General features: G+C 39.5%; 1 protein-coding gene and 1 long non-coding RNA gene across 2 annotated transcripts; one reads left to right on the top strand and one right to left on the bottom strand.

Annotated features, from left to right (window-relative positions):
- Positions 1–261: 261 nt before the first annotated feature.
- On the bottom strand, positions 262–15,954 carry LOC117251841 (receptor activity-modifying protein 1). Its single transcript, XM_033618409.2, has 4 exons — positions 15,714–15,954; positions 14,766–14,811; positions 12,817–12,955; positions 262–5,029 (listed from the first exon to the last, which is right to left on the bottom strand). The coding sequence occupies exons 2-4, from the start codon at positions 14,809–14,811 to the stop codon at positions 4,771–4,773; spliced, it is 444 nt and encodes a 147-aa protein (XP_033474300.1). The 5' UTR covers positions 15,714–15,954; the 3' UTR covers positions 262–4,770.
- On the top strand, positions 8,271–11,753 carry LOC144466853 (uncharacterized). Its single transcript, XR_013493263.1, has 4 exons — positions 8,271–8,438; positions 9,878–10,022; positions 10,113–10,205; positions 10,755–11,753. It is a non-coding gene; the product is annotated as an uncharacterized LOC144466853 (long non-coding RNA).
- Positions 15,955–19,446: the final 3,492 nt, after the last annotated feature.

Here is a 19,446-nt window from a genome sequence, read left to right as displayed (position 1 = left end):
GCAACCTTTGCCATCGAAAGAACCATTTTTGGCATGAATGTACTTTTTTTAAATTTTCTTTTTCTGGGGCCGGAATACATATTTGTGCTTTATAATAAAAGTAACACAGCCTATTAGGTCTAAATTAGCCAATCAATATTACTAATAGCTCTAAATGAGCATCTGTTAATATGTTTTAGCACACGGTGGCTACTCTGCAGTGGACTACTTGTGATTATTTTGTACTTCAACAGTTCAGCGTTGGCTGTGAAGGCAAAGAAATCCTTTTCCTCTGAGACTTTTGCTTTTTTGGATTTGGAATCAATAGCTAGGCGCAGGAGACTCCACTGCAAGTTAGCCACTGCTATTTAGGTTTACAAACATTTAGGAGAAGGGAACAGGTCATAGACGTATGACGCACACTTTAGTTGACAGCTTTTTTTTTTTTTTTTTTTTTTTGAGTGTATAGGTTAGACATTTTTACAACTGAAAAATGTAAGAATCACTTTAGGCCTACAGCAATGAAAAATTAAAATGTTGAAAATTAACTTAGTCATTTCCATATATTTTTTTGTAAAAGCCACATAGAGCCATGGGAGAGGGGCTAAAGAGCTGCATGTGGCTCCAGACCCGCTGGTTGCCTACACCTGTGTTAACATCATATTATGCCACACTGATTTGTACCCAAAACATGTTTTTTTTCTAAACTTAACCAAGCAGGTTTGATTTGTTTTTCTTTTGTTTTTTTGCTAAACCATTTCAAATCAACCACCTGTTAAAATGTGTTTCAGCTATACCTCGCATAGATACAGTAAAAAGTGCCCTGTGCGTTGATAACAGACACAGAGGGGCATTTCAAATTTGACGACTTTGAAATGACAACGGGCGGATCTGTCCCTGTACGCTCTCATGTTGACTAGAATTTGAATTTGTTTTGTGCTCAATAAATAGTTTTGTTATTAATTACCTTCCATACTTAACCAGCGCAGGCTAATATTCACACAACACTTACATGTGCAGTCCTATGAGAAGCAAAGATTAGATGGACACCAGCTGTGATCATCTGATCAAAACAATTTTGACCTGATCAAACAAAATGTCCATTTAAATAAGATGACAATCATTGTGTGGGTCTAAATTTTGTCTTAACAAATACTAAATTAGCTTGTTAACATCTGATGTGAATTTTGACCAATACGTTTTTAGTTCAAGTTGTTGCAACTGCCGTCTAAATTCAGTGGAACTATGTATTTGCTGTGTTGGTCAACCCACAGTGGTAAAAGAGTCAAAGGCCTTTGTTGTCTGAAAATACAAGTCTGTTAGACTGCTCAACACATCCACGTGCTCTTGTTATGGTAAGACCTGGTGTGTCTGAGTGTGTGTGGAGCTGCGTAGCCCATAGCCAAGACAGAGCCAGCGAGCATATACGTAGCAAAACATCCTTTTGGTGTTTACACAAGAGAGAAAGTGGAATTGTGGGTATTATTTAAGATAATAAAAGGTGTGGTGCTGCCACTCTGTCCCTTCTGGGCGCTGAATGTTAAAACGTGCAAGATGAAAAGAAAAATAGTTTTTTTCTGACCCTCAAAGTTCTGCCATGTCAATGTTCTGCGTTTACCACATTTAGTCGCCTTATACCACCATGGTAGCAGGGCAGACCACCCACCAAAATCTAAGACTTGGCTTTGTTATTTTTGAACCTCTTTTAATTCAGCATCATTGCTTTGAGTAAAGACGTCTGGCAATCTTGGAGTTCTAGCATATGGAATAGTGTGTTAGTTTCAACTATTATATAGCTATAAATCAGATGTTTGAAACTAGATCCACTATTATAAGGAAGGTAGTTCATGCTGATAGCGGAGCACAGAATTTAAGTGGATAGTATCTTTTGGATACTACAGGAATGCCAGTCATGTTTCTTTAATTGCACTGCATACCAAAGGATTAGTTCCTTGGCAGGGTTAGCTTCCAAATTTTGTTCTTCATTGCCATATTTTGTTGATCTTGTAGGTTGTATATTAAATAGATACTTTTTTTTTTATTCAGTGAAATATTCTCATCAACACAAAACGTTTATTTCAGTGTTGTGAAAGATATGTTCATTCAGGCATGCCTGATTTCTACAACGATGCCGCTCATTTAAAGCTATGATTTCCATAAAACTTCAGTATTAATGTCAAAGCACTGTTTAAGCTGCGCTAAGTGTTTTTATAACCTCTGGAGCACAGAAACTTTACAGCAAGCTCACGGTAACTTGTTACACATCCAGCAGAAACAGAGCGACATGGCTATTCCATTGGACAGTAGAGCACAGAGCTGCACATTGGGTCGTTGATTCTCAGTGAGATTGGCAGTCAATTTCCCATTGTAGGCATTAGACTCGAGTTCAATTGAAAGCACTGCTTAATGGAGCGTTAGATTGTTTTGATGACACACAGCCGGTCCTCATGAAGTCTAACTAACAGTCTTTTGATGGATACTAATCTGATGACAAAATTATGACATGCAGTGTGATTGCATTCATTAACAGAGACTGACACTCAGTTTGTGTGGATACCTGAACAGCAGGTCCATCTTGTTGTAAAGAGGTTTTCAAACGACTGTAAAACATTATTTTTTGTCTGAAATAAATATTTATTATGTGTTTCAAATACAAACAGAATCATTGTTTTCTTTTCTTTTTTCTTCTTTTTTTTGGTCAGCTTAAAAAGTTGATGATACAATACAAATTATTCAAGTGCCACATAAACTTCTGGAGTGAAGTTGGTGTGAACTGGTGCAGTAAATCATTAAGGTTTTGCTTTCCTCTACTTGCTATAGGTGCCAGATGGGTGGGGTTCACCATATATGACAGAATAATTAGTTCCAGAAAGTTCAGACATTCACAGCAAAGTATTTAGACAGTCAAGTATAAATTTCTGCCTACAGAATGATGATATGTTTAATGCGTGCTGATTTACAGAACCTCATGACACACCCAGCCACTGAGAGATATAGAACATTTGACATTTGAGGAGAGAAAAAATATTGCAACAATAAATGGCTTGACAGTTGTTCTGGAAGAAATAGCAGCCAGTGATGTGGAACACATTTGATACCATGCAATGTAAGGTTTTAGAATGAAAATGAAAAGAACATATTGAATATTAGTGGAAAATATCATCTTTCATTGGGCACTTTTAATTTAAAGAGGACCTATAATGCTCATTTTCAGGTTCACACTTGTATTCAAGGTTTCTTACATGCTTTAGTGGTAAAAAAAAAATACTGTCTGTGCTTGAACACTTGTATTCACCCTCTGACTCTGTATGTTAGTGCCAGTCTCTTTAAGCCCCCTTAAAGCCCAGTCTGCTCTGATTGGCATCTCTGCACTGTCACTGCAGCCAGGGAATGACTGTAATGGAGAATAGAGTCCCCAAGGGATGACATTTTTATGTAGGCTGACGCAGAAGTTAGCTTCTCCCTGGTCCTTTGTCAAAAAATGTTTGGAATTTTTTCACTGGATTGTGAATGATTGTGGAAAATAAGCTCTGTGGCAAACAAACCTTTTAAAAATGTACACGTTTTGTTCAGCAAGGTAATGTTCACAAATGGACACCACTTTATTGATTTTTGAAGCCTAAATGTTATTACCGGAAGTAAAAAGCTATCATTAGGCTATAGACGACCCACACTACAGTTACATGATTTAACACCCCTACCACAACGATGCTGTAAAGCCATGGTGATGACATTCTGTAGTCTCATTTAGCCACTTGTTAGCAAACGTCTTTGTTTTATGTCGTAGAACGAAAAGGAAAAAGTCCTGTAAGCTTGTGTTAACCGCAGACCTTATGTCAGGCATCATGTTCCAACAGGAATATGACCCAATATTGAGGGAAAATTTACAACATCAGCAGAAAGGTTTACATGCTTCCTTGATGTTAACGTGTACTTGCAGCTAGGGAATAACTGTAACTGAGGATAGCGGCACTTTTACGGTGAATTATCACCAGTGATAACTTCTAAACAAAGGCGGATATGCTCTGGCAGGAATATCTTTCGAAATCAGCAAGAAATTGACACCATTGGCAACCAAGTTTACGTGTTTTTCTAACATTAGCATGTAGCTTAATTTAGCAGTGTAGCCTACATAATATATACACTTGCAGTTGCATGCCTAAAGCAGAGGAACTCCAGCACACTATGATGTCATACTATAGCTGAGTAGAAAATCCTTTTGGAAACGGAGTGTTCAAAATAGTAGAAAACCTGAGGTTTTTGCTCACAGAGATTACCTCCTTATATGTTTACATCATTATTTAGCACTTTGGCCATGTTTAATATGAGCACTCTTCATAGAAACACTATAAAACAAAAGGTCCTCCAAAATTTAAGTTTGTAATAGTGCCATAGTACATTGTATGTTGGTTTGTGTTTGTATACATGTGTAAGCAAGTCTCTATTACTTGAAGGAAAACTGCAGAAGGCCTTCTCTTTTTTAAATTTCTACAATCATTGGTTCTGACTAGGTGATGCCAGCTTTGCACTCAGTCTCTGTTTTACATGAATTATTACAGAATCTGACCAAAAGTGAAAAGAAGTTATATGGCAAATTGTTCCGAACAAACTTTGTAAATTTGAGGTTTATTGAAAAAGCCTATCTTATGTACAGTATTTGTTGTTTAGCTAGAGCCCACATTTCCTCATATCTCTGCGCCCCCAGTGGTTAGTGCAAAGCTAGCATGACCCACTGTCGGAATAAGTCCCAGGCTGAAAAATCCTGCAATTTTCCTTTGTCAGCCCAGCACATCAGAGGCCCAAAGTGCTGGGCATCTCTGTATCCCAGGTGGTTAGACTGACACACAGAACTGGCAGGAAGAGTGTGGCGATTAAAACAGGTGCTATTAACATAATGAGAGTGGTGAGTGGGGGGTCGTGGACCTGTCCGCAGAGCTTGAAGTACATCTTATGAACTTCCAGGAAGACCTCGTCTACCAGAAATCCGTGACCCCTACACCAAGACACACTTGCCCATTCATCCACGCAAACCTTCAGTGCGTTGTAGGTGCTGCAAAGAAAGAGAGCAAGGTAGAGCACAAAGTTAAGATGGCTCAAAATGTTTCCAGTGGTCCCTCTAACATTCTTACATTGGGTTTTTTTTTTTTTTTTTTTAGAATTAATATTAGTCTGTAGTCTGTGAAAAAGATCTTGCTAGTTCATTCCTGCATTTAAGTTTATGTTATGAATTTTCAGTTGCATGGTAAAGCAATGCTAACATCTCATATCAGTAGACACTTGCAGTTAACAGTATTTTCACACGAGCAAAACTAAATTGACAAAAATACAGGAAATGCATGATGTTTGTGTACGTTGTGTACGTATTTACGTTTATTATAAGGCAGCAAACTCTAGTGGCAGTAATAATGATGACAGAAGCAAAGGAGGTGTCAGGTTAAGTATAAAGAGGGACAAAGTCTGCATAAGAAGGAGGTTGAGGTGGATAATGAAGAGGTCAAACAAACACGGGCCTTTACTCAGGCAGCTGCTGCTTGTGTTCCATGTGAAACCAAAAGTTTGACTTATTTTACGTTAACTTACATGTAAGTTTGTTAAATAATTTAAGTGAAGCACTTAACGTACCAAACTTAAGTCACATATGTAACCTAAATTAACCTAAGTACATAAATTATGTTACAAACTCACTTATTTTAATCCAACCCATGACCTATTCCTAAACCTCTGTCGGTGAAGATTCTCAGTCATCCAGGTCTTGATAATCATAAGTGCTACGTATATCGTCTTCAAGAAACGCAAGCAAGTCCAGTTGTCTACAGTATAGCACTTATGATTCCTAAACCTTGCTACATAGTTTTGGTGCCTAAGCCAAATGAAGCTGCAACCGTTTCTTAATGCTGGAAATCTCTTTTTCTTCTCTTCTTCTGTCTTTTTTCTCTCCATTCTTGCCAACTGGTAGGTACAGTTTGCCTCAACTAAAGCATTGCAGTGGTGGTGATAATAACTGATAATGGCCATTTAATGGGCTGGTAATTTTTGAAAGAGGTGCCAAACTCATCTTTCAAGTCTGTATCTTCATATGGAAATTAATGGAAAACAATGTCTGCAAGGTAGAAGACCATTTATAAATACTTTCAGCTGTGGTTCCTGTGTGTTTTGAAAGTGGCCACTAATGTGACAAATATCACTTGAAGTATCGGCTTTTAAAAAAGAAAAAAAAAAGGCTGGCATGGGCATTTAAAGCTGCAACTTTAATATTTAAAGTCAGTATTTTAAGATAACGCAAAGTGAGCCAAAAACATCTAGCCTTAGCGACTTCAAGCTTTTTATAAATGGAGAAATCACCCACTGGTGTTTAGGAGTCAGCTTACATTTCACTGTTAACTTTTGATGTGTCATGTCCTCTGGGTGGGGAAGCGACCATAGCCTCACTAAAGCAGTATAAATCGCGCGAGTGGTTGTCACTACAAGGTTTTAGTGTGGAAAATATCCACTGAGATTCAATTGAGCCTGACAGCTGGAAGCCTGATCAACAAGCTGGGCTCCGTGCGATGATGGACACTCCACCCTAACACACCATTTGAGCTGTATGGAAGCTTAGCCCCAAATCATGTTAACAGTAAAATATGGATTATTACAGCCATAATTAAAGTATACTGCAGTCTACTGTAGGTGGCACAGCAAGAGCAAAAGTCTCCACAAACAACAGCTGTCTGGAAATATGAGCCCAGCAGCAACAGTCTAGCACTTTTTCATTAAAAGTTGAGTAATTAGCTGAAACTTTGACCAGCACCAAATGTAGCCAGGAAACAGGAAAGTATCTGACTTTCCCATGACTAAAGGTCGTATATCTTTACTGAAAAGGCCATAAAATGTGTAATGTGCCACTGTATCCAGCCTTCAGTTTTCACTCAGTGGGCTCTACAATGTTTTTTTCAGAGATGGCAACACATGTATGCCAAGGCAACCAAACAAACAGCAAACGTTAACACGGACTCACAGATGGCGTGGTGTATATTTGCAATAAAGTGCTTGCTAAATACACAATTTATTGTATAAGCAGAGATGTCCTGATCAAGCTTCAAAATACATTTGAAAAACTCAACAGCAATGATTCTTTCCAGAAATCATGACCCGGTTAGTCAAGAAAATCCATAGACCTTGTTGTGAGCAGTTTCATGTTGGAACTATTTTCCTTCTACCTAACTACACCTGCAAGCTGTATCACTGTGCAGAAGGAAGTGTCCATTTACTGCTAGCTCACCTAGCACTCACTGAGCTAGCTAACGTTACAGCTCAGCTGATCAGGACAGCCTTGCCTCCACCAAGGCATTTATTCTCAGCTGAAAACACCAGGAAATATTCATCTGGGAGTGCTTTGGAATGCAGCATTTTTTTCAGCTAAGACACCTTGGTTGCATCTGGTTGCTATGATAGGAAATATCCTATCATACTTCTTGGCACAAGATTGAGTACTTGTTCTGGACAAAGGTTCACTGAAAAAAGTAAATATGAGAGTATGTAATTGTAATATAATTAAGCCTGTGATAATAACAATAAAAAACAAAGTTTGTCTCTTGACATGAATATATCAAGTTGTGAATTACCCTAGGTGCACAGCCTAACACACTGATGGATTGACGCTGACCGGAAGTCATTCATTCCAGCGGAGGTGAAAATGACGGATAGTAACAGACTAGCGCACAGCATGGTGGTTCCGTTGACCATCGGACTGTGGAGACGTTGGATTTTTCCTACTCGGGCGTTGACAACATGGGAGAAACGGAACGTTATGGTGCCGGATGTAGGAAATAAATTGCAATCGCAGTTGTAAACAAACAATATCTAATTTATCTATGCAAAAGAAAAATAAGCATAAGCTTTTATTTGCACTATTAAAAGTGATTGTTGACCATAGGTTGATTGATCTATATTTTCGAATTTTGCACTGATTTCCATAGCCCATTTCGTGCATATCAGCTCTTTCAATAGTACACTACTCAACTAATCTCAGTTCAGTTGGTATAGTGACAATCAACATGAGAGATCTTCCCAGGAAGATATTGCTGGCTCTTCTGCCAGATGACTTACAGCTCTTGCCGACAGCACCCTAGCTAGCCGCCCGCATCTGGCCAGGTCTGTCAACCTCAACCTCATGGAGTGGGGAATGCGTTGGGGAAACGCTCGGTTAAAACAGGAAAAATAGGTTGTGCACCTGGTGTTAGTCTACATTTATTCAAAAAACAAGTCATATTGAATTTTTTCCTTAACAAGCTATATTTAAGTGGCTCAACAAATCTTCTTATGCAGACCCACACAACAAACAAATTGCTCATTGTATTTACTCTGCACCAACTGCGCCCCGTGTGGTGCATTCTGGGTACTTCGTGCCAGAGCAAACCAGTCCAAACCAGTCCCCGCCAAGGAGAAAAGCTCGAGAACGTGGGAGACTGAACTTTAAGGTAAGAATAAAGTTAATGTCAGTGATATCGTTGGTTAAATACTACCGTCTTTAAGGTTTTATATTATTGTAGAATTTAATAAGTAAAATAACTGGAGGCTCTTGGTGGAATTAAGAATAGCATTCATTCATTCATTCATTCATTCATTCATTTATTCATTCATAACAAGTGGCTTCAAGAAACTTCCTGTGTAGGCTAACTTGAAACTCATGTTAGCAAGTTGTTTTAAAATACTTGCTTCAAGTGGCTGTACTTCAAAGTAAGCAGGGATGTGTTTTCTTTCCTCCACGTAACGTTAATCAGATGGCGCCCGGGCGCCATGTTTTCGGCAGCATGCAGAACACACCTGTGCGGTGTTAGCCGTTAGCGAGGGGTTTTAGCTCTTAGTCGGCCAGAAATAAGCACCCGTGTGTGTCTGGGTGTGGGTGACCGCGCTTGTGAGTTAATTTGTGGAGGTTTTTGGTCACAGCGGTGGCTGTAGGCAGTTAAGTTAGCTCTGCTTGTTAGCCGCTGAACCGCAGCAGCAGGCAGAGCGAGCCCAGCCGCAGGTGATAGACAGCGCCGACTTCAGAGTTACCAAATACGAGAGGAGAGGGGAACTGCCCATTGGTTCGACAGCCCATTGTTCCGACCATATTAAACCCATTGTTCCGAAGTCCGTTCCGACATCATCATGATGCCCTGTGGTTAAGGTCTGGTTAGGTTTAGGCACAAAAACCACTTGGTTAGGGTCAGGAAAAGATCATGGTGTGGGTTAAAATGAAAAAGAAAGTAACAAACACATAAGCCGTGAGCCTGCTCCGCCTCAAGCAGGTCGCGGCGCACCATACGCCCGCCGCGAGCCGTTCAGCCCCACGGACAGTCGGAATAAAGGGATGTCGAACCAATGGGCTGTCGAACCAATGACATGGACCCATAAGAGAGCCCCCTCGTGAGATGCGTGCTGCACAGACGATCTCTGTGCTCGCTAGGTAGCACCAATCCTAACATGTACCAAAATGACAGGGATAAACTCAGCTAAATGCCCATACCAAGCACTGGCACCCTAACGAAACACAAAGAATGTATTCCAGCTCGATAAAACGCTGTTAGTTAGCTAGCTAGTTCGTCTGAAATGCATTGTGAAGGTCATGGATGTTTACATAAAGACAAAGGGGGTTCTAGAGTGAAGTGTGCACTCTTTTTTACCATATACTATCTTTGGGGTGACTTCCTTCTGGAGCGTCAACTGTGTTTCTCACTTTAGGCATGAATGCACACCATGAAAGAGGCCCAGGAAGTTTGTTGTTGTTTTTGTTTGTTTTTCCTTAGTTTGACATCACACACATATATACATTATGCTCCTAGTTATTGCAAATATGGGTTTATGTTATGCTTGATTATTCACTTTGTTTATATCGTAATATATATTTCAAATTTCTATGCATATTTTTTATTAGAAATCTGCTGATCACACTGAAGCCACTACAGTCCACATTCCTGGGGAAGTTGGACCAATACACACCCAGACTGTTGAGCCTCTACAGGAGGAAGGGAGGCGCTGGTCGGAAGAAACTTGATGAGACCCTTGACATGTTAAATGAGGCATGTACTTACTGTACAACAGTTAAACAGTTAGTTATAGGTAGTAGCTTTCTGATGTCTGTACTTAGCATGATCTTCTTTTTTTTATAGGACAACAGCATTGAGTCCAGAAGAGAAGCTGTGATCAGAGGCCTCATTCACTACCTTGGTGAAAAGACAGAGGAGCTAATCAAGGACTACAAGGTAAAGAAAACTGTTTCAACGCCCTGCCTGTTTGAGATGAGGTTGTGCAATCCAGGATAGCTGATGGCTTAGTGGTATTTTAATTAAATTGATTTTTTAAGGAGTGCCATAGTACAAATGGATGGAATGTTATGATTTTAGCATCTAATTATTAACAATGCTATAGTCAAAGTTGGAAAATCATCAGAGAGATACCTAGAGACTTGTACATGAATGTGCTGAGAACTGCTGCTAACATTCTGATTAGATTATTTTATGGAATTTTGAAGATTGTCATTTATTGGAAATTAAACTATCAAATTGAATGAGAAGATTTAGCTAATGGGTCTTAAATTGACTTACAATGCTCTTCAGTAGCATTAAATTTAAATCTGTGATACCTGTAGACAGTCTTATGAAGCTACAAAACTGCTCAAAACTACCAAAGCAACCAAATCATATCAATCTGATCTTCCATGCGGGGGAGAAAGTGCGCCAAGAGAGCTATATTGTATGCATCATTCACATTGGTATACACAAGGGTTTTATTCTTTCTGGTATATTTTACAGGTTTTTGATGATGACGATGCTGCGACTGTCCAAGAGGCCCTTACTACACGTGTCCTCAACATCTTTGTGGTTAGCAAAGCCAGAGATGAAGATCTCCCCAAGCAAGCTGGAATAGCCATCGAGGGAGCAGAGGTCCTTTTTGGTATCCCTGATGTGGCACATGCTTGTACCTACCTGATGGGCCTCATCTAGGCTACGCCGTGGAACTAAGTACCCTAACAAACTGAAATACACTTTCAAGGTTTTTCAGAAGATCTTCCTAGAGCTGGAGGATGTCAGCCAAAAGGTGTCCTCCAAAGTCCATGATCTCAAGGTCAGTTTACATGCATAGTTTACATACAGAACAGGAAAGTTCTGTACAGTTTTATATTTTGTGAGGTGCTGCATTTTGTGTTTTTCGTGTTATCAATGTATTGGTCAGATTTTGAATGGAGCCGTCATTTGCTTAGGATGTTCAAACCTTTAAGGTCAGACTTTCGGTGGGGTCTCATCCCTGCAAGTGCTTCCTCAGGCTAGACAGAATGGATGTTCGTTTTGTAGAACATGTTTGCGGAAGTTCACTTTTCATTAGAAGAACCATTATGTAATAGGATGTGAATCCCATGAGTTATGTGTCGGGTCATTGGCATTGTATTATGGTGCGTCTGGCGCTGGCATCTCAGGTGTTTCCGATGTTGTATACTGTATGTTCCATGCCGTAAATACACTAAAATATTACAACACATCTGGAACTATTATTAAACAAGGTAAACGAGCCCTTTTGTTTTGTTAAGTTGAATAATTAATACCAGAGTATACAGTATTAGGGCTGCAACTAACAATAGTTTTCATTATTGTACAATATGTCAGTTTTGCTGAGTGTACTTATGATTTCCAGGGAATTAACCCTCTTAATTTTGTTGTTTTTTCTAGCACCATGAGGCCAAAATGTCAATTTTTATATTGGACAGATTGACCAACACATAGATGTCATACTTGATTTAAGTAGCTCACCATGACAAAAATATATCGTATTTTATCTACTGAGAAAAAGTAAGGCAACGTTTTGCATCATTTTATCACGTAGATCAAACAAGAGTAGTCTTTGTATGTACATTAATTTTGCAAGTCATGTTAACTTACCTTTGCTAGTAAAGTCAACTTAACACAATTGAGTTGACTTTATTTGCAAAAATAAGTTGACATCACCTGCAAAAGTAAGTTGACTTTACTTGCAAAAGTAATGTACATGCAAAGACTACTCTTGCTTGACCTACAGGATAAAATGATGAAAAAAACTGCCTTACTTTTTTTAAGTAGATCAAGCACCGCACTTGTACGTGTGAGATGTGACAGTTGGTCCTCGAATTTGCAGCATGCAGTGCTCAGCGACGATCAGTGCCTGCTCCCATTGCAAATCACTAAAAAAATATGCCGGCCTCAGGAAAAAAGCTTTGGTGGACATGACCCCTTAATGTTCATATCTTGCACTATCACAAGCACAAGCCCCTCGTCAATGAGTAGATGCATGCTTCCTTTTGTGCGGTGGTACAGTTGATGGATGTAGTTCAGTAGTAAAGAAGGATTCGGACATTGCTCTGTCCATTATCTTGAGTAGCGAGGTCATGATTTCTGGAAAGAGACATTGCTGTTGCATTTCTCAAATGTATTTTATTGGTGCTTTCATTACTCATGGCCAAGTCGCATCTAGTTCAATTTCATTGGAGAGAAGGCAGACATCTCCTCAGCCGATGTCTCCAATACCCGTTAACTCACACCAAAACAATCTGGATTGATAAAAAGCACTACATGTAAGAGGAAAAATATGTATTTCTGATTTTGGGGTGAATTGGAATACCAGCTGTTGTCTACTTCATCTGACACCTTATTTTTCACAAGCTACCTGATCAAAGTACTGAAGGTCCTGGTAAAAAAATATTAAGTTTATAAGTTTACATTATTGATACTGATATGAATAAAGAGATTAATTGTGAGAATGCAACTGTGAACCCTGCATTTGTTAAGCAATGACCAAAGCAAATTTTATATCTGTATCTATAATTAACTATAAATTAAACCTTACCGTTTTACAGTAGGCCATGGGCACCTGTCTTGATAACCACTCGTCTCCATGCTCCTGTTGAAGCCTGACAGGCAGTAGCCAACACCACTATCAAACATGTGGCTGTCACATGGTGGAACAACAAATTTTGCAGCCATTCCTGCAAAAAACTCATCATGAGTAAGAGTAACATTCTGAATTGTCAGTACAACTGAAGAAAAACATCTATCATCATTGACACAAACATGGTTACCTACTCTCTGTGAAGACCTTGTCCACACTGAAATACCTGGATTCTTTTTCTTGTCTTTCAGTCATTAAGCAACAAAACTATCCCCTCTTCTCATTTCTCTGTTTGTACATTCTCAATTCCTTTCCTCACCTCCTCTCCTTGCATCTTTGTCCCTCCCACCTAAGATGCAAGTGGAGGAGGCAAGGCAACAGGCAATTCACAATTAAATATGTGTAGCACAGCTGTATCATCAGCCGTGTGCTGAGCTTCAGCTGGTTAAACTTCCATTCTGTAATCTTATGCTCCCTGTGTTTACCTATTCTGTTTTAACTGATCTCGCAATTTATTTTGTTGTCATGGAGGCCTGCTGTTCCTGCTGTCAGGATACTGAATGACAGCTATTCGATCCCAGGTAATAAATCCTACCCAGGCGAACAGTATCTCCTCTACAGCTGTATTGAGACACTGATTAAATCCTTATTTTATGATCGTGAAGTTGTCAGACAAAATCAGCATGTGTCCAGGCAAGCTTATATTATTGTTTCCCAAAAGCTCAGTTTCATATTAAAACCCAAGGTCAGCATTTTCAGACTGTACTCTCTGTAGAGCGTTTTTGAAAAGCTAATTTTTCAGTAGTGAATAATGCCTTCTTAGTGTAGACGGGAGTCCAAAATGGAGAGAAAGGCAAACATTTTTGCCTGCTTAGTATGGACTGAGCCTGACTGATATATAATAGGCATGCATATCAAGGGAACCTGATAGGTCTAACTTTAAAACCACCCTAACATTGCCCTGAATATAACATGATCTCACAGAAATATATGAAATGACCATAGTCTCTTAACACCAGATTACATGATGGTGGTACATAATGTGTTAAATTACATGGTGGCGGCATGGTTGGGTTTAGGCACCAAAACTACTTGGTTAGGTTTAGAAGAAGATAATGCTTTTGAATGGAATAGCTATGTTTGTTATGTATAGGGCACCACGGTTTGGTTTAAGCACCAAAACTATTGGGTTATGTTTAGAAAAAGATGGTGTTTTTTATTTAAATAACTACGCTTGCTACGTACAGGGCTGCAGGGTTGGCTTTAGGCATGAAAACTACTGGGTTAGGTTTAGGAAGATTGTGCTTTTGATTAAATAGCTACGCTTCTCATGTACGGCATGCCAAGGTTTAGGCCCCAAAGCTACTTGTTTAGAGTTAGAAAAAGGTTTTGTTTTCAGTTGAAATAACTATGTTTGTTAAATATGGGGCATAAGTACACCGTGAAGTGACATAAGTACATCACGTAATGTGACGTGACTATGTAAAGGATGTAAGTACGTAAAAGTAAAAGAAGTCAACATTGACTTGACGTGAACAGGGAAGTCCTTTGTTTGTTCGACCCATACAAAACCCTAACTTTCCTCCCTATGTGGACTTTATTGCTCTTTACGGGGTCGTAACATTGTGACGTTGCTGAATCAGGGAATTTGTGCGTCCACCATGACAAAGGATCCTAATTGACTTTCCACTGGTATTGTTTCCATGGAGCCAGCACGTAACTTTAATACATTACAAGCCATAACTACATAATGCAGTTTTAACAGGTCGTGGTCATTTCACATGATCTGTGAGACCAGATGGTCCAGATAATGCTCATTTGAGCTTCAAACCATTGTGATGATTTTGCTTTACTGATGTGTGGATGACCTTATTGCCAGAAAGCTAAGTACTTGAAATTTGGCTTACCTGTCCCGGTGAAGACAAGTGCCAGCAAGTATGCAGTGAACACCATCTGTTAAAAATAACAACAACAATCATGGCATTCAGTTAAATTGTTCTGTCATTTAGGACCAGCTTTTACAACAAAAATGCAAACACAATGGAGATTAATGGACTAGTAGCATGCAGGAGCCTGAGTTCTCTGCTTCCTCTGCAGAAAGAACAAAATGTGATTTTCAAAATGTATTTGTCTCAATTTGTGATATCTGTCATGTCCAGGCGCACAGGCACACTTTCTCCAGCTGGAAAATCCATTTTCTCCACTTCCACCCCCACACTATAGTGATAATGTGCAATACCAGTACATCGATTAACACCAAATCACAGAGACAATGCGTTGACCTCTATAGCAACTATTTCTTCCTGGACCCGTCTATGCTTAAATTTAAAATTCCACCCTCACAAGCTCTATTATTTTGAAAGCAAGGATTTGTGAACATGTTCAAACTTCCAGCAACACATTTTTAAACGACAAAAAAACCAATAAGCTCTATGAAACAGACGTGATGGCCATCTGCTTCCTGGACATTCCCACAAATTAATGAACTTATCTCGTGGGAGGCAGACACTGAAAACAGATGTTACCAGGGAATGCAGTGAGAGGAAGATTCCCTCTTTTTTTTCTCCTTCTTCTTCTTTTTTATTTGCACACATGTAATGTCTGTGCTTGTGTAAAACAAAAACACTGTAAATGCTGGGAATTCTCAAAACTGGCAAGTTACTTAAAAGTTCCTGAAAAATTAAAAGACTGATAAAAATGCAAAAAACTGAACATATTAATCTTCTATATTATTTACCTTAATAAAACAAAAGCACCAGTTATTGTGCTCAACAAATATGAATTAAGTAAAGCAGGTTTAAAATATCAAAAGCCCAGACTGATAAGCAAAGAGAAAATACTCTATAGGCACATACCGCAGGTTTCACGTTGCTGTTTGAAGCAGGATTGTTTCCGTGTGGATCCCTGGTTAAAGCCTTGATTAGAACTTGTGCTGAGGATGCTTCAAATGGTTTACCAGCCAACAAACAGATGTACAAGTGGTCACAAAAAGCCTCTGTGATCTGGTCCAGTTTTCTTATCGGTGTAACTCAGAGCTAATTGGATTGTGCAACAGAAATGGACAGCCTGCTTCCTTTCCCAGACTGAGCCCGGCTGTTCCCATGCTATCCAAAGACATGTTCTGCACAAAGCCCCCTAGGGACACTTGAACTGAGAGGCCTCAATGTCAACAAGCCTGTATAGTGGTATCTCACAGATATATTTAATAGTAATGTTTGTTTTGTGGTCAGTTTTATTCCTACACAGGGTCAGAGGGGTAAAGGTTTAAGATCAGGGGGTAACAGCAACATTTGGTTAATCCAGCATGCACTCAGCAAGAGGTGGGGAAATACCTTCAACAGCTTGCCAGGCTGTTATTGCAGGCGAGCAAACACACAAACAGAAAGTGAAACATTCACAACCAGAGGCAGTTCACAGTTTCCATTTCACCTGAGCCTCATGTCTGTGGACTGTGACAGGGAGCCAGAGCTCCTGGAGGAAACACACAGACCTGAATGTTCCCATCTTTGCTCAGCACTTTCACTACTGGCTGGAGATACACACATACTCAGATGTGATCATGTGCACTTACACTCAAAGTTTGACTTGCATTTTAGGAAACTTAAATCAATTCCTGGAGGCCTGTCTTAACCTTTAGCTAACACTTATCCTTATTAAGTTAGGAAACATTTAAGCATGCTGAATGCAGCCGGAGTGAAACCAAACTGGGAACTGGCTGATGAGAGTGAAGCCGTAAAAAAACAAAACAGTGTGCTGAAAGATGCTACAGTTTTCCGCAGAGCTAAGGGTAAGGTATATGCATCTCCATATGGTAGATGCAGGTGATCTTCTGTTGGTTCCCTTACACCTTTTTATATTACACATTTGATCTATAATTTCCAAAAATATTGATTAGTGCAACTTTCTAACAAACCTTATTACTGGATCAACACAACTAATTTTTACTGTGTGGCTAACTTTGCTTATAGAACTAGATGGCCCAGTCACTTGGAGACAATTTTGGCATTGTACATTTCTGCAAACCACGATTACGTTTCATATGTATCAACATTTCTACAGTGACGTGATGAATGAGCTGACTTTTTCATCAGGCGCTGGTGGATAGTGTGTCATCTAGGTGAGACGTCTGCCAAGCTGCAGACCACTGTTCAAGACCAATAACCTACAAAACCTGTTGTTTTTTTTAGCGAGATCGCAGTGTTTCCAGTCAGGGTTGTAAAACCGGGTATTTTAAGACAAAGCATGATCTTTTCTTAACCATAACCAAGTTGTTTTTGTGCCTGAATCTAACTACATGTTAACCACAGTGTTGTTGACTTATAAAATTTCAACGTATCTGCTACATAATAATGTGCAAATGTGACGTATCTGTGGTTTGTAGAAACGTACAATGCCAACATTTTTTTCTGGCCATTGGTTTGAACTATTATTGTTGCACCACAGTGGACAGAGCCAGGTATTCATAGAGATGACTGTGGCGGTGAGCATCTTATTACATACTAGTTAAGGTGACCACTGGATACTGGATCACATTCAGCCCAAGCCCTTCGTGTACAGCCACTGTTTGATAAAACAAAGCTGGACGGAGTTTTTGCTGCAGGGCTGTTTGGTGTTCTCTGGAGTAATTACATGATAATCTGCTTTCACTGATCTGCAACTGAGCCTGCTTCCCCAAACACTGCAGATACGTACTTTTTAAAAAAACTTTTATAAGTTAAATATGTCTCATTAAATCTATTAGAAGGAACAAATGTTCCTCTGTGTGGAGAATATTAATGAATACTGATTTTGTTGAGGTACAGTTTTATAAAGTACAAATCCTGCTATTTTATCAAAAATCATTTTGAGACCTATTTTTCTTCTCGACCCTACAGCCTCATTAGTCTGTTGTTTAGTGCTTGGTATCAGAATCCAAATTTAGGCCTCTTTTCACTCCTCTCCTTTGCATTATATCCATGAGTGAGGAAAATGACTGACTGTGGAAAATGTGACCACCTTTCTGTGGCATTCCATTTGTCTCGACTAAATGACGCTTTGACAGATGGATCTTTCAGGAGACCAGTTAAAATATCTCTCAGCACTGCACTATCAGGTCGTTCCGCTTAAGTGTAAAATTAAACGTTCCAACATTGTTCAGCTATTGCCCACTCATTTGGAGTTGCTAAGCGACGCGTACACATAATATAATCATAATGCATTTGTGAGTGGAGAAATGCTGAGGAGTGGTCGTAAGAAAACATTTCCATTTCCCTAACTTGAAGGCATAACAGTGTAAGTGACAGAGCAAACAGAGTACACAGCAGATAGACACGGTTTGCTAAATGCTCCATGCCTGTGAAAAGCACTGCACGTGCTATTTGGACAGTGTCTCTTATATAAAGTCATGGAAAATATTTGGTCAGGTAGGAACAAGAGTAAAGGCCATGTACTGTAAACATGATATTTGCCTTAGAAAGGAGGGGGAAACACATAAATCCTTGTTTTGGTCTGCAAAAACTACTTAACGCTTTTTCCACAGATCTGTTAAGTACATACCACCAACCTTGTATAAATTTGTGTGTGTTCTGTGATTTACTGTCATTTGTACTACCCTGCTTTGCACTGGAGGAGATGTGACGATTCAGATGGTTAGGTAGTATGGATAGATCTCCCACAGTTAAGTGAGATATAAGGTATAACGGCTGATAGCAGTGATACCCTGGCAAAATCACATTAGCTCTATCTATACCTGGTACTTACATGCATCTTGGGTGATCCAATCACAAGTGGACAGCTTTAAATACAAGTGTAATGGACCACCAAGATGCATTATGATCCGATCACTCAAACATTTTGCAAAGACTATCTGAGACGCATTTGACCACATATCTTTTGTGGTGTAAAAGCTAACACATCCTGATGTGTCCCCATCAAGGACTACGCCATCAGTGCAGGATGTGGTGGTTGTTTTGGTAACAGCGAGCCACCACTCTATAACTTGCCCAATTTATGTTGAGTTGGATGAAGTGTTGCATGACTGTCCATCGTTTTGCCCTATGGAAAATCGAGATTAAATACTGTTGACAGCGATATCTCCTGCTGTACTCACACAACCGCTAATGTGGCTAGCAAGCATAGATGTAATAGGCCTAACTGTGCACATGGTCCTTTGCCCTTCTGGCATAAGTGACTTGGGCAGTAATGGAATCTGAACACAAGTTGTCAGCTGGAGATGCATTATAAACACAGGCATCAACAGCGATGTGTCTTGGCTGTCCACTTGTGTTTGCATCAGTGAAACACGTTAGAATTGGAATGCCTTTATTGTCATTGCATGTAGCCATGGATGTTTAAAGAAAACCGTATACAGCTTTGGAGGTGGGGCCCTGTTCATTTCTGGGAAAGTTATTATGGAGCACATGATGCCAAAAAAAGTTCCACTTCCTGAATGTGCCTGGACAAAACCTTAGAAACACTTGTAAAATGTTGATTTTCTGTGACTTCAGGGTGTTTCCTTTTAGTCATGGGATTTCTCATTCACTTGTGAGAGCCAGTTCTTTGGCTCTTGTTCACTTTGAAGAGCCGGTTCAAAGATGCAGTTCATCCGTT

Source organism: Epinephelus lanceolatus, chromosome 14, assembly GCF_041903045.1.
Source record: "Epinephelus lanceolatus isolate andai-2023 chromosome 14, ASM4190304v1, whole genome shotgun sequence".
Lineage (NCBI taxonomy): Eukaryota > Metazoa > Chordata > Actinopteri > Perciformes > Serranidae > Epinephelus > Epinephelus lanceolatus.
The sequence above is the reverse complement of the archived record's forward strand: the minus strand, read 5'-3'. Positions and strand labels throughout refer to the sequence as shown.

Excerpts from the sequence above, each read along its gene's own strand:
- LOC117251841 (XM_033618409.2), bottom strand. The coding sequence starts at position 14,811 with ATGGTGTTCACTGCATACTTGCTGGCACTTGTCTTCACCGGGACAG. Across the intron at positions 12,956-14,765 it reads ACTTGTCTTCACCGGGACAG|GAATGGCTGCAAAATTTGTT; the intron begins GTAAGCCAAATT and ends AGTTTTTTGCAG. Across the intron at positions 5,030-12,816 it reads CCATGGCCTACTGTAAAACG|CACCTACAACGCACTGAAGG; the intron begins GTAAGGTTTAAT and ends CTTTCTTTGCAG.